The sequence below is a fragment of the Sebastes fasciatus genome, chromosome 12 (assembly GCF_043250625.1).
Source record: "Sebastes fasciatus isolate fSebFas1 chromosome 12, fSebFas1.pri, whole genome shotgun sequence".
Lineage (NCBI taxonomy): Eukaryota > Metazoa > Chordata > Actinopteri > Perciformes > Sebastidae > Sebastes > Sebastes fasciatus.
This window is the reverse complement of record NC_133806.1, coordinates 24,930,753-24,944,753: the sequence shown is the minus strand read 5'-3', so window position 1 is coordinate 24,944,753 and position 14,001 is coordinate 24,930,753. Positions and strand designations below refer to the sequence as shown.

At 43.8% G+C, this 14,001-nt stretch overlaps 1 protein-coding gene across 2 annotated transcripts in view; it reads left to right on the top strand.

Moving 5' to 3' along the window:
* The window catches only part of LOC141779467 (sodium bicarbonate cotransporter 3-like), a 38,266-nt gene that overhangs the window by 8,567 nt on the left and 15,698 nt on the right, over positions 1 to 14,001 (top strand). For both annotated transcript variants that reach the window (XM_074654318.1, XM_074654317.1), the window contains exons 2-8: positions 4,268 to 4,349; positions 4,693 to 4,833; positions 4,917 to 5,055; positions 5,921 to 6,081; positions 6,244 to 6,432; positions 10,932 to 11,038; positions 13,723 to 13,880. In XM_074654318.1, coding sequence (XP_074510419.1) covers positions 4,268 to 4,349; positions 4,693 to 4,833; positions 4,917 to 5,055; positions 5,921 to 6,081; positions 6,244 to 6,432; positions 10,932 to 11,038; positions 13,723 to 13,880 — 977 coding nt within the window. The remainder of the gene's footprint in view (positions 1 to 4,267; positions 4,350 to 4,692; positions 4,834 to 4,916; positions 5,056 to 5,920; positions 6,082 to 6,243; positions 6,433 to 10,931; positions 11,039 to 13,722; positions 13,881 to 14,001) is intronic.

Genomic DNA, 14,001 nt, shown 5'->3' with positions numbered 1-14,001 from the left:
TAACTTTGTAAAACTAAATGTAACAAATGGATATAAATTTACTGAATTGTTTATTATCATTATAATAAATCGTACACCAACAACTTGGTAGAACACCTTCCAAATTAACAGGAATTATAAATCAGGTGTAAACCTTTTTAATTCAGCAACAAACTGGTCAAAACTTAAACAGGAATAAAATTTCCAGTATATAAAGTATATAGTATATCAACATTGAATTTAATATATCGACTCCATTGTCACCGATACCCATTCTAGCTATTGAGTCAGTAGCGGCCCGTTATCTGACAGCAACAAGTCAATAAAGACGATAATTTAACAGCACAGAAAGCAGAACAAGTCTGAATCCACCGGTCTTTAGTGATATTTCTGTATTAAAGCAGCAGTCAGTGTGTAGAGAAGCAGCCTGGAGCCTCCAGACGGTTCTTCTTCAGGAGGAGACCTTTAAACTGAAAACTGATCTGAGTCACAATCAGATCCAGCTTCCTCCGGGTCAGATCTTATTTATAAACTCCTCTAAACCACCACATTATCTCTGCTCCTCTAAATATCCTCTTTATTTAGTGAAATCACCGTCTACACGGTCACATCTGATTTGTGACCAGATTTTGCTTTTGGTAGATTTATGTTCTCCTTCTGTCACCAGGTGTGAACAGGAGAGCAAACTAAAGCTGTGTTCACATCCAGAGTGAAGAGAATTTTCCCCTCGCTTTACTGGCGTGAGTTGGACTGCCGGTATCATTTGTGTTCGTTGTAGACGCTCCGGAGAGGAGGAGGAGCTTGTCTCCATAGATACCAACAACTATTCTTTCCTCCATCAACCATGGAAGAAATAACCACTGTTGCTGTTTTGTACATGTCGGTGAAGTCCCAGATATGTCAGAAAACAAAACGCCGTCGTGTCTGGGTTCATAACATCACCCGGCGGCGAGCAGTATTCACATACAGAGTCATTGCACTGACTGTATCTAGCAGTCACACGTCACTACTGAGGTATGAACCCAAAATAAACAGATTGAGCTGTGATTTAATATCAATAAACAGATCAAAATGATGCTGAAATAACTACATAATGATGCTGATTAGGAAAACGTCTGAATTCATGCTTTGTCAGGTCTGTTGCCAAGACGACAAGCAAACAACTTTTAAAATGCTTGTTTTCTGAGTGGCGTTTGGATGGATCAGTGCCAGGCTATACAGCTGCTCCATCAACACTCAACATAAAGTCATGTAGGCATAAATACGGCAGTGACGTTGTTGTTTCTACCATTGACAGTTTGTGGTTTCTACACAGAGTTTGTTCCGGTCGTAGCTCGGGGTGACCACAGACATATACAAGATTTATTTCCTCCATTTCTGATTCAACAACGTCAGGACGTCAGTGACCACAGGAGAACAATCTCAACGCTGAGAGGCTTTCACCACACAGCGGCACGCACATTTCAGCACAGATTTGGTTAAACTGATCACATACTGTAAACATAAATGGTTCCTTTCTCACCTAAAGAAAACATTACAACTTAATAACAGTTTTTTAAAGCTTAAAAACAGCCTTTTGTCCAGTAAAGGATGACAACCATGGATGTATTAACACCGGTGACGCTAAGCTAAATAATGACACTTCTGCTCTAAACAGAAGTGAGAACAAAACATGACGCAGTGAGGAAGAACCCTAGTTCAGGTAGAGAATAAGATGAATATATAAGAGCTGAACTCAGATCAGTCCCATCATGCGTTTGGTTGGTATGAGGGGAGAGGAAGTCTATATTTAACCTGATGAGCTGGATGGATCATCTCCAGCTGTGTGTGTCTGTACAGTGGAGGTTCACAGCTGGAGCACTGTCATTGTGTGTGTGTTATCTGTCAGCGTGCTGCTGGAACAACCACGGAGCTGCACTTCCTGTCTGACACGCTCCCCTTGCTAACATCCGCAGTCTGCATGTCGTCCTGCTCACTTCTCAACACTAAACACTCTCATCATGTTTATTTGATCAGCTGAGCCTCTTGTTCCGTCCAGCTGTCAGAGCACTTCCTGGTGGTGATGGTGTGATGAGTCACGGCGTTCCCACCGGCTGTGGGCGGAGCCAGGCAGTCTGAGTGTGTCGGTGCACAGTTGAAGTGGTGATATGACCTTAAAGTCGTCTGTCCACGGTGACACACTGGGACCAGTTTGGGGATCAGATATAAAATCGTAGAATTAAACCTGCAGGTCATGAACAGATTTGTGTGCTCACGCCACCTTTTCTTCACGCAGTCGAGTAAAGAGATGATCGAGGTGTGAAATTGTGTGGAAGGTGTTTTTTATATCTGATAATGTTTTAATGGCAGAATCGATATAAATGTATTTGCTTCATTTGAGTCTATGCAGAGGTAGAAGGAAGTTACCACTTTTATTGTTGTAGTCTGAGTAACGTGACGTCATATCCGCTCCGTATCCGCTCCGTATCCGTCAACCAAAACAAACCGCAGCGAGCCGAAACGAGAAAGTAGGAAACGTTGGAGGGTCTGCGTGGATAGGACCTGCACCCTCACATGTTAAATCCAGCGTGGTAAACACTACACATCCAGTAAAGTATGGAAACACTTTTGGTTTCACACATTGCAGGAAAAGCAGAGCTAGACATCACGGCTAAAGCTGCATGCTAACTCTGTCACGCACAGGAAACGTTATTGTATCGCGGTAACGTGCAGTCGAGCCGGCCGTCACTCTCATCTCCGTGGTCAAATGGGCCGACGCTACAACTGTAGAGCACCCATATACTGACATTTATGTTAAATGCATTCAAATGGAGCTGACCATGGATGTATAAAGAGAACGGAGCTGACGGGAGTATAAAACATTACATGTCCGTTATAAATTAAAAAGAAAATACCACTAATTTGTGAGGTAAATGTCTTTATTCTTTGATTTTTGGGTTGCTGCAACAAATTTAATAAATAATTCCTGACAATGACTGATATATATGACTTCAGGACATCTCTGACTACATACATGCTGAAAATCAAACATTTGTATTGGATTCATTTAGAGATTTTACAAAGTAAAAGTCTCTAGAAGTGTATGTTTCAACTTTTTCCCATGGTCTAGTGTTAAAGTTAACATAAATCACAATAAATCAGAATATCCAATCGCAATACTTAAAAATCACAATACATATCGAATCGGCACCCAAGTATGGTGATAGAATGGAATCAGGAGAGAGGTGAATCGCCCCAGCCCTGATGATGATTATGACACAACCATTCTTAGTTTCAGATGATTATACACTAATGAAAACAGTTATTAATATGATATTTCTGCTGCTAGAGCCTCTGAAATGTTACACACTGGTCCTTTGATAAGCCGCTATTTTGATAATTAATTCATTGTTAGTAATTTTCAGGATTTGATGCTTCTCTTCGTCTTAAATGTTGGTAAACTGAATATTTGTAATTTTGAACCGTTGGACATTTGAAAACGTCACATTGAGCCGTAGGAAATTATAATGGGGATGTTTTTCTCACTATTTTCGAATTTCAACGGGCAGATTTATGGATAATGAAATACTGGTTAGTTGCAGCCGGAGTGTGAATCCTTGAGGTCTAACAGAAGTTTCATTAAACCTGCGTTGTTTCCATTTACGTGCACTCTCTTTTGGCCCGTAAGCACCTCCTGTAGGTCAGTCTGGAGGTCAGTCTGGAGTCGGTCTGTAGGTCAGTCTGGAGTCGGTCTGTAGGTCAGTCTTTAGGTCAGTCTGGAGTCGGTCTGAAGGTCAGTCTGGAGGTAGTCTGTAGGTCAGTCTGGAGTCGGTCTGAAGGTCAGTCTGTAGGTCAGTCTGGAGGTAGTCTATAGGTCAGTCTGGAGTCGGTCTGAAGGTCAGTCTGGAGGTAGTCTGTAGGTCAGTCTGGAGTCGGTCTGGAGGTCATTCTATAGGTCAGTCTGTCAGTCTGGAATCAGTCTTGAGTCAGTCTGGAATCAGTCTGTAGGTCAGTCTGGAGTCAGTGTGGAATCAGTCTGTAGGTCAGTCTGGAGTCAGTCTGTAGGTCAGTCTGGAGACAGTCTGGAGTCGGTCTGGAGTCGGTCTGCAGGTCAGTCTGGAGTCAGTCTGGATTCAGTCTGGAGTCAGTCTGGAGTCAGTCTGGAGACAGTCTGGAGTCAGTCTGGAGTCGGTCTGCAGGTCAGTCTGGAGTCAGTCTGGAGTCAGTCTGGAGTCAGTCTGGAGACAGTCTGGAGACAGTCTGTAGTCGGTCTGGAGTCAGGAGGAACTGATTAATTCTCTTGTTGCAGGGGAACGATGAGGAGGCGGTACTGGACCGGGGCAAGACCAGCTCCACCCTCCACACCAACTTTGAGAAGGAAGAACTGGAGAGTGAGTCCTCCAATAACACACACACACACACACACACACACACACACAGTGTTTACAGTCAACAGGAAGTAGCAGAGATGATGTATTTATACACACCAGTCAGTCAGCCGGTGATACTTCTGAACATTTTGATTTTCATATCATTTGCATCAGTAGAAGCAGGAAATGTACATTTATTTTCATGGATTTTGTAGAAGCCACTTTTATTTGTTGTTTGTTTTGGAGTGATGCACTTATTTATTTTAGTGTATTTATTTGATGACGATATTTAACCACTCTGAATAATGAGTGTGATGTAATGAAGGCTCTCTGAGCTGGTCAGTGACAGTATTTCCCTCCTCAGGTCACAGAGCGGTGTATGTTGGCGTTCACGTTCCTATGGGACGAGACACCCGAAGACGTCACCGCCACCGAGGACACCGACATCACCGGAAACGACGGGACCGCTCAGATCGCGAGGACGGACGAGAGTCGCCCTCTTACGGTCTGTCCGGTATTAATCACACACTCGCACTGATGGTCATAAAGTGATGACCTGCTAACATGTCACTGGTTGTTTCCCTGCAGACACGCCGTCTCAGAGAGTCCACTTCATCCTCGGGACAGAGGACGGCGACGAGGAGCACATCCCCCACGACCTGTTCACCGAGCTGGACGAGATCGCATTCAGAGACGGAGACTTCCAGGAGTGGAAGGAGACGGCCAGGCGAGCACACTTCTACTCCAGACTCTGGCTCACTGTTTGGTCTTCTGTTCTGATTTTAGATGAGATTTGAGATGATCCTTTCTAACTTTATTCATAATAACTCACCACTTCACTCGGCTGGTCCTTCCTTCTTTGACCAGGATGAACCTTCATTTAATCTGGATTCTTAATCTGAGCGTTGAAGATGTGTCACTGCCCTGTAGGACTCTGTCAGTTAATTCTGTGGATTTAGTTCTGAACACCTCGTTCATGCCTGGATGGTTTCAGACCAGCAGTCAGACTGAACCAAAACCAAACCGATACTGCAGAGTAAAGATGATCTGAATGCAGCGAACGTGACAAAAAATGCCACTTTTGTTGCCAAATTTAGCTCATTTCTGTGCATCCAGAATCTTTTGGAGCCTGGAAAAGTCTGATTTATTTAAGACCTGACATGACGGTCTACATCCGTGCTATCCTGGTGAGCTACCATACTTTGAGACCTTGCCACGATGGCTTTTTGCTGCGTCGAGCAAAGCCCGACTTTGGGCGCTGCCCGTTGTCAAACCGTGTTCTGTCGCGAGCATCTCTTCCACCGGGAAACAACATTTGGTGTAGCTGTATTGTCGTCCGGGAGGAAATGGTAGAACTGATACAGGCTGTACAGAGCCAGAAATGGGTTGAGATAACGAAAAGGAAAAAAAGGTGTGAAAATGTGTCATAAATTTGGAGAAATACGGGAGAATTGTGACCCCGGGAGGAAACCGGGAGAGGGCGATGAAAAACGGGTGTCTCCTGGGAAAATCGGGAGGGTTGGTTAGTATGGGAGCTCCCAGTACCTGAGCTCTGGTATATGAAGTTAAACTTCTGTGTGATGTGTCTGCAGGTGGCTGAAGTTTGAGGAGGACGTAGAGGACGGCGGCGAGCGTTGGAGTAAACCATACGTGGCCACGTTGTCCCTTCACAGTCTGTTTGAGCTGCGTTCCTGCATCCTGAACGGCACCGTGCTGCTCGACATGAGGGCCAACACCATCGAAGAGATCGCAGGTCAGTTCTGGAGATTGTACTGGAACCACTGAACCGGGACTGAAATGTGGCCTCAATCAGTTTGTAGGAGAATATCACTCATCAAGGTGAGCTGAATGCTGTAAAACATGTCCAGACCGCGTCCCGTGTCATGTACTTCCTGTTGTCCCGCCTCCCGTGCAGACATGGTGATTGACAGCATGCTGGCGTCGGGTCAGCTGGAGGAGGACGGTCGAGAGAAGGTGAAGGAGGCCATGTTGAGGCGTCACCACCATCAGAGCGAGAAGAAGCTGAGCAACCGGATCCCGCTGGTTCGATCCTTCGCTGATATCGGCAAGAAACACTCCGACTCCCATCTACTGGAACGCAACGGTGAGACCATTCTGAACTTCACCTTACCACAGTTAATACTTAATTAATAATATAATCTGGAGGCCTGTTGTTTGTCCTCCTCACTAACCTGAACAGACCTGCTGAGTCAGCGTTAATAACCAGCTAACACCATGTGACGAGTCAGCGTTTTCATATCCAGACTCATAAATCCTGTTTGTTAGTGAAGAATGATTTAATATGCTGATGTGACCTGAAGCTCTGTCATGTTGAAACCTGCAGGTCGGTCTGCAGAGAGCATGCAGGAAGCCTTCACACAACATATATACAGTATATATATGTATATACATATATATACTGTGTGTGTGTGTGTGTGTGATGTTGCTCTATAACAGCAGTGTTTATCTCTAACTAGTTTTGTCTGAGAAAACACTTCCTAGGTTTTAAAAAGTAATGAATAGTAATAACTTTTTACGTCGTGATCAGAAGGAAGAACATAATTCAGAAGACATGATGTACGTATATACAGTATATATTACATACATACTTATAAAGAAGATGTATGTTTAAAGAAAATTGACATTAAAATGCAGGAACCGAATGTACAGAAGGACCTGTTGGGAGTTTGATTTGAATCCAAGGAAAAGTCAGAGTAAAGAGTAAAAATCAATGTGTCAGTGCTCTCAGTTTCTAAATGAGCTCAAACATCTTTGATACGTCGTCACTGATCAGCTGACGTACATACTGACACCTGTATGCACCTTATTCTCTGTCTGTGTCATTATTTAGCTGTTAGTGTTAATACATCCATGGTTATCATCCTTTACTGGCCGAAAAGCTGTTATTAAGTTTAAATGTTCTTTCAGGTGAGACAGGAACATTTAGATTTACAACATGTGATCAGTTCAACTGAATCTGTGTGACACCAGCCTGGATCACTCTGTGATCGTCTGGTGATGTCTGTCAGCATCTTTAACAACCAGCAGCCTTGTTCAGTCGTCCTTTCACCTCCCTCTTCTTCTTCTTTTTCTTCTTCTCCTTCTTCTTCTTCTCTTCTTCAGGGGAGGGTCTGTCCTCCTCTCACCTCTCCCCCCTCCGTCGCTCCTCCGTCCCCTCCGCCACTCCTGCGTCCCCTCGTATCTCCGGCCCCGCCCCCTCCCTCATGGATGCCCCCCCGCCGGACCACGTCCTCTCTGGTGCTCCACGCCGCTGCTCTGCTCCGGGGGGGCTGTGGGGAGGAGGGGGTTTCTCCCAGATGGTGCTTCACCCTCTTGAAGAGGAAGAGGAGGAAGAGGATCAGCTGTTTCCTCTCAGTCTCACAGGCAAATATCGGCACAGCTCGGCTCGGCACGGATCGGCTCGGCTCGGCTCGGCATGGTGTGGCTTCATACCGAACACTCACCTGCTCTCTTTATCTTAAAGTCCCCTTTAAGCCTGTGTGGTGCTGATGAAGTGGGGGTGGGGGGTTAATTCCAGTGGAGCTGCTCAGTGACCATCAGATCAGACTGGTTGTACTGGGCAGCTCCCAGTCCTCAATGTGTGGAACTGTGTGAGTTTACAGTGAAAACAGAAGATAAACGTCGGTTTGCAAAATAACAGCCTGTAGTTCTCCGTCTTTACTAACTCTGTCGTCCTACAGAGACGCACCAGTCTGGTCAGACCTGCCGACCTCCAGACCTCAGAACCAGGGAGGATCTCTAACCCAGAGTGGGGGGGTCTGGAGGTCCTCCCTTGTTTCCTGCATTCTGGTGACTTTTAAAGAATGAAAATAACAAATAATTATAAAGTAAACAGCGACAGCAGTTTTATGTTAAATACTTTTATTTGACTTATAATACTCAGGACTGAATACAGAGTAACTGGTGTCTCTGGTGTGAATCTCTGACATCATCAGTTTTCACTCATTCATTTTCTGCTCCTGCTTCAGTATTTCTTTCTCTTAATTCTCTCCATCTCTCTCTCCTCCTCTCAGTCACTGAAGCTCCTTTCAACGCAACCACTGACCTCTGACAACCCTTATTTCCAATAGGTAGCGCCACGACGGCTTGCGGCGAGTGCAGCTCCAACCTTAAGCAGCTCTCCTCCCCCAGGAAATTACATCAGGTGTAGCTGTATTGTCGTCTGGGTGGAGACAGTCGAGCTGATAGACGCCGATAGACGCTGATAGATGCTGATAGACGCTGATAGATGCTGATAGACGCTGATAGATGCTGTACAGAGACAGAAACAGGTTGAAATAACAAAAAGGAAAAGAGGTTATGAACTTTTGTCATAAATCTGGAGAATTGTGACCCCGAGAGGAAACCAGGAGGGTTGGTTAGTCTGAGTACATCATCATCATCATCTTCATCTGACTCATGACTCCTTGCTAATGAGTTACTGAAGCTGACAGGTCTTAAACGTTAAAGTCCAAATAAACAGGAAGCAGTCTAATGAAGCGACTAATGAAGCAGAGCAACATGCTGACTGTAACGCTGAGAGAGAAAAGATTAACTAAGAGGAAAGTTTGAGGAAAATAAGGGTCAGTTAGAGACTGAAATGACAAACATCAATTATTCTTTATTAAACGACTTTCATGGAACTGAAATATGATTATTCATTCATTTTAGGGCTGTACCGAATGTCTGTCGTCATATTTTATGATGACATCACCCCAAAAAATGGAAAAAAATGGATTTAGTGTTATTGTGGTTATTTAACTGTAATTGATGGTGTTGTCAGATCACTGCTAGACCATTAATACAGGTGTGAGCGGCAGAGCAACCTGTTTTTCACTGCAGTAAGATGTTGTTTTTGAAAGGCTAAATGCCAACAGATTTGGACTGAAGCAGAATATTTCGTTACATAAAGAAATGTGATTTTTTCTCCAACCATGTATTCTATGTACGGTATATGTAGCTACATACTTCTGAGACATTATAGCTGGCTTTAACAAAACCAAAATAAAACTAAATAAATAAAAACTAAAACTTTCTGAAAAAATGGAACTAACTAAAACTAGAAAACACACTCAAACAAGATTTATTTCCTTCATTTCTGATTCAACAACGTCAGTGAAGACAGGAGGACAATCTCAACGCTGAGAGGCCGCCAAAATCAACACCAATTTAAAGTTCCTCGTAGAAACTTAAAATCAGGAAAACTTCTGGAGCTCCGTCCAGTTTCTATCAGTAGATTATATCAAATATGTGATTGTGTCAGACTGACAGTTAAAGGTTAAAGTCAGATTAAAGTCTGATCGAGTTCCTATCGGCACACAGAGTGACATTTAACATCAGGTTTGGTTCCAGACTGTTGGACTGTAACAGGACACTGTGTGTGTGTTCTCAGGTTAAAGTCATGTGGTCTAAATCAGCAGCTTTAGACTGAAAACCTCTGTCAGCTCAACAGTTTCAGATCTAAAAGTTAATTAATTTTATTCTTTGATTTATTTAACAGGGACAGTACTCATTAAAAAAGACTGCTGAGCCACAGAGTCACTCTAATAACAGCAGATTAAAATTACTTAATGATTATTGAGGTCATTTGTCGGCATGCAGAACAATAATAAAAAGTGAATGTTTGTTAACTTTATACTACATCAGGTGCTATTTAACCCCCTGAGACCCGACTGACTTTACTGTCTTTCAGAGGCTCTAGTAGGTTCAGGGCTCGAGTGGAGATACAGATATCATATGAAACTAGAAAACGTGAGGAATACATTGATACCAACCATGTTATGCTTCCATGTCGGGAAGGAGGCTAAATAACACTCCAAAATTTGGGATACATTTTAGCGGGGAAAAACTGGCATGGCCATAACAAATGGTATCAACACAAAAATTGCTGCATCAACTTATGAGACACAATAGAGCATTGAGATGGAAATCATATACTTCTATCATAATGTTCTAAATCCTTATACACCTCAATACTATTCATTTTAATAATGAATTCCTGTTTATTACTGATTTATGACTAGAACAACTTGACACACAGTGTTGAGCTGCATCTCAAATTAATCTTCAGGTTCCCAGTTTTCAGATGATGTACACCACTTCTATGTGACATCTACTGTTGACCTGCTATCTCCCACTAAAGACCCCCTGTACCCCCCTGAAAAAGACTAAAACAGGTCTATTGTGGGTCTCAGAGGGTTAATGCATACAACACAGAGGCTCATAATACAAGACATACAAAGCCATGACATGTTAAATAAAACATTGTGCTGCTTTATCAGACGCTGATAGAAACACGGGAAGCAGAAGGACAGACATAAAATGCACATTATGAAGTATACAGTATATAAAATACATACATCACTCAGACATGAGGACAGACAGGTTTAGCCTGTCTGATCAGATTTAAAGACGTGTTGTCAGAGTGGTGGGTGAGCTGGAGGACAGAGACGAAGACGTTTCCTGTTGAGTTAAACATTACACAGCAGCAGGTGGTCCAGTGTCCCAGAGGATGACTCGCTTTGTGTTGTACCTGAAGCAGAATATTGTCCCCCATCATACTGGTTTCCTGTGTAAATGAACTTCATCTTCTGGTCTGTGCAGGTCTTCTGGCGTCCCCTCAGTCGGCTCCAGGAAACCTCGACAGCAAGAACAGCGAGAGTCGCATCAACGGAGGCAGCCGGGAGAACAGCACGGTGGACTTCAGCAGGGTAAACGCTTCTCCCTCCTCCGCTCTGCTAAGTAATGTCAAGTCAATTTTATTTGTAGAGCCAAATATCACAAATTAGCCTCAGAGAGCTTTACAATCTGTACAAGATACAACACCTTCTGTCCTTTACAGTACGACCCTCTCATCGGATAAGAGGAAATAGACGTCCTGTGTAAAGAGTAACAACATAATGAAAATACGGACTACTAGGCTTAAATCATACATTGCGACTGAGACCGACCCACCAGCCGAATAATAAAAGAATAACTAACTAATTCAAAGTTAGGGCATAAAGAAGGGTTTTGAGTTTAGATTTAAAGGCCTCCACAGAATCAGACTGTCTGATGTCCACAGGGAGGTTATTCCAGAGGAAGGGTCAGACGGGAGGTTTTGAGTTTAGAGTTAAAGGCCTCCACAGATTCAGACTGTCTGATGTCCACAGGGAGGTTATTCCAGAGGAAGGGTCAGACGGGAGGTTTTGAGTTTAGAGTTAAAGGCCTCCACAGATTCAGACTGTCTGATGTCCATAGGGAGGTTATTCCAGAGGAAGGGTCAGACGGGAAGTTTTCTCGCTACCCATTACAGTCACTGATGTGTTTTAGCGTTGACACCTGTCAGCAGTTCAGAATACGTAAATCTTTGGAGGCTGATGTCCAGTTTACAAACGGTTGGGTATATGACCTTATGATCTACAATCCAAATGCCAACTACACAATCATCCGGACAAAGATAAGATAGCTAATGTTATGCTAACTGAATACTAACAAAACGTCGGCTAATACTGCATATTTAATCTACCGGTATCTTGCTAAATGAAACCCATTACGTTAGACTACCTTTGCGTCTGACTGTATACTATATATACTACAATTAGTCTGTTGAATCGTATTCACTGTGCAGTGATATGTGTCATCTTTTGGCACTCGCAGTAAACAGCCAGCGGATGGCACTCTCACCCTTTAGCCTCCAAAAATGTCAGGCTTGCTGTCGGTGATGTCACATTCCCATTCCCTATATAAAGCAGTTATCTACGATGCTACATCGGAATGATTGGGAAATATGTAAGTAGTCATTTTCTGGAATCGGCGTCCTCTTTGTTGTTTTTACCTGGTAGGATCACAAAGTGCAGCTTATCTTCCATTTTTCTTGATTCGTCATAATGTCAGCCTCCGGTCAGTGTTGGCGAGCTTCGCTGGTTTAAAACCAGAGCGTTGCTGTGGTTCGTTCAGCTGCTTCCTCCACTGGAAACGTCTTTGAAATGTAAAGAGAGGAAGTCAGTTAGATACTGAAAGGACTAAACCTGAAATATAAAATAGAAATAAAAACATCAATAACTCTTGAGTGAGCGAGTAAAGAAAAAGTAGACTTCCAGAAAACCCAACGGTCCAATAAACAAGCAGCTCTCAGTCAGGTGGGTCTTGTTAGAGCTCTGTTGTTTGGTCCGTGTGAACCTGAAGCAGCCAATCAGAAGCTGTGTTTGTGTTCTGGACGATGACCCGTTTGTTTCTCAGCAGGACTGCGACTGTGTTTGTTTGCTGCCAGCGGCCGGCAGAACGCCCGCCGTAAGTCTGTCGACCAATCAGTGGCCTGTGTTGTGGCTCCTTGTGGTGGTGATGTCGACCAATCAGTGGCCTGTGTTGTGGTGATGTGTACATCATGTGTTGTTCAGTGTTTGTTGTCCAAATGTTGATTTGGTGATGACGAATCAGACTCCTGCTGGTTCTGTTGGCTCATTTCATTTGAATGATGCATCATGATGTCACAGAAATCAATAATCAGTATTGATAACAATATATCAGCTGTTGACAAAATAATCTCCATTTAGTAGCTGATACAAAATACTGGACGGATCGATTTTCTACAGTAAACTGAACGAGAGATGCCGTCATTAGTTGATTAAATCCATAGACTGTATAGAAGAATCGGACGTCACCCATTGGTGTGTGGACTACCGTTTTCAAACCTTGGGTTTGGCATTTTCATCTTGGTGTTTGGGTGTCGCCATCTCAGTTTTTAGCCGTCGCCATCTCGGTTTTTGGCCGTCGCCATCTTGATTTTTGGTTGTCTCCATCATGGTGTTTGGCCGTCTCCATCTTGGTTTTGGAACCAGAAGTTACACGAGAGGGTGGAGCTAAGTACAACCAACGGCTGAATAAGACATTTTTAGGCGACTTAAATGTTATAATGAACTCTGATGAAGTGAAAACACACTGTGAAAGGGTTAAAGTTGTAAGATGGAAACACGGACAACTCCCAGACTGGACAACGCCGTGGTAACGACCTGTCAATCACAAGGTAGCCACGCCCTAAGCCTCCCCTGCTATATGGTCTATTTGACTCTAAATTACTCTAAAAGACTTGAAACTAGTGATTGAGACCATAAACTCGTGTTTACAATGTTTACTGAGGTAATAAATCAAGTGAGAAGTAGGCTCATCTTCTCATAGACTTCTGTACAACCAGAGGAGTCGCCCCCTGCTGACTGGTAGAGAGAATGCAGGTTCTTCTAAGACCCGGAGGTCACCGCCTGATCAGATCGGATGAAACCAGCGACTCACCTGAGCTGTGTGACAGCGCCATGTTCAGCGTTAACAGACTGTCTGCCTGCTGCAGCGCCCCCTGCGGGCTGCAGCGTCCATTACAGGTCAGACTATGTGTGTGTTTGATCCTGAGTGTGTGTTTCAGGTGGATATGAACTTCATGAAGAAGATCCCTCCGGGTGCAGAAGCCTCCAACGTCCTGGTGGGTGAAGTCGACTTCCTGGACCGACCCATCATCGCCTTCATCCGGCTCGCCCCCGCCATGCTGCTGACCGGCCTCACAGAGGTGCCGGTGCCCACCAGGTGAACAACAACAACAACAACAACACACACACACCAGTATGTTTACATGAGTCCAGTGGTGGAAAGGACATTTACTCAAGAGTATTTCTATTTCCTGCTACTTTCTACTTCTACTACATTT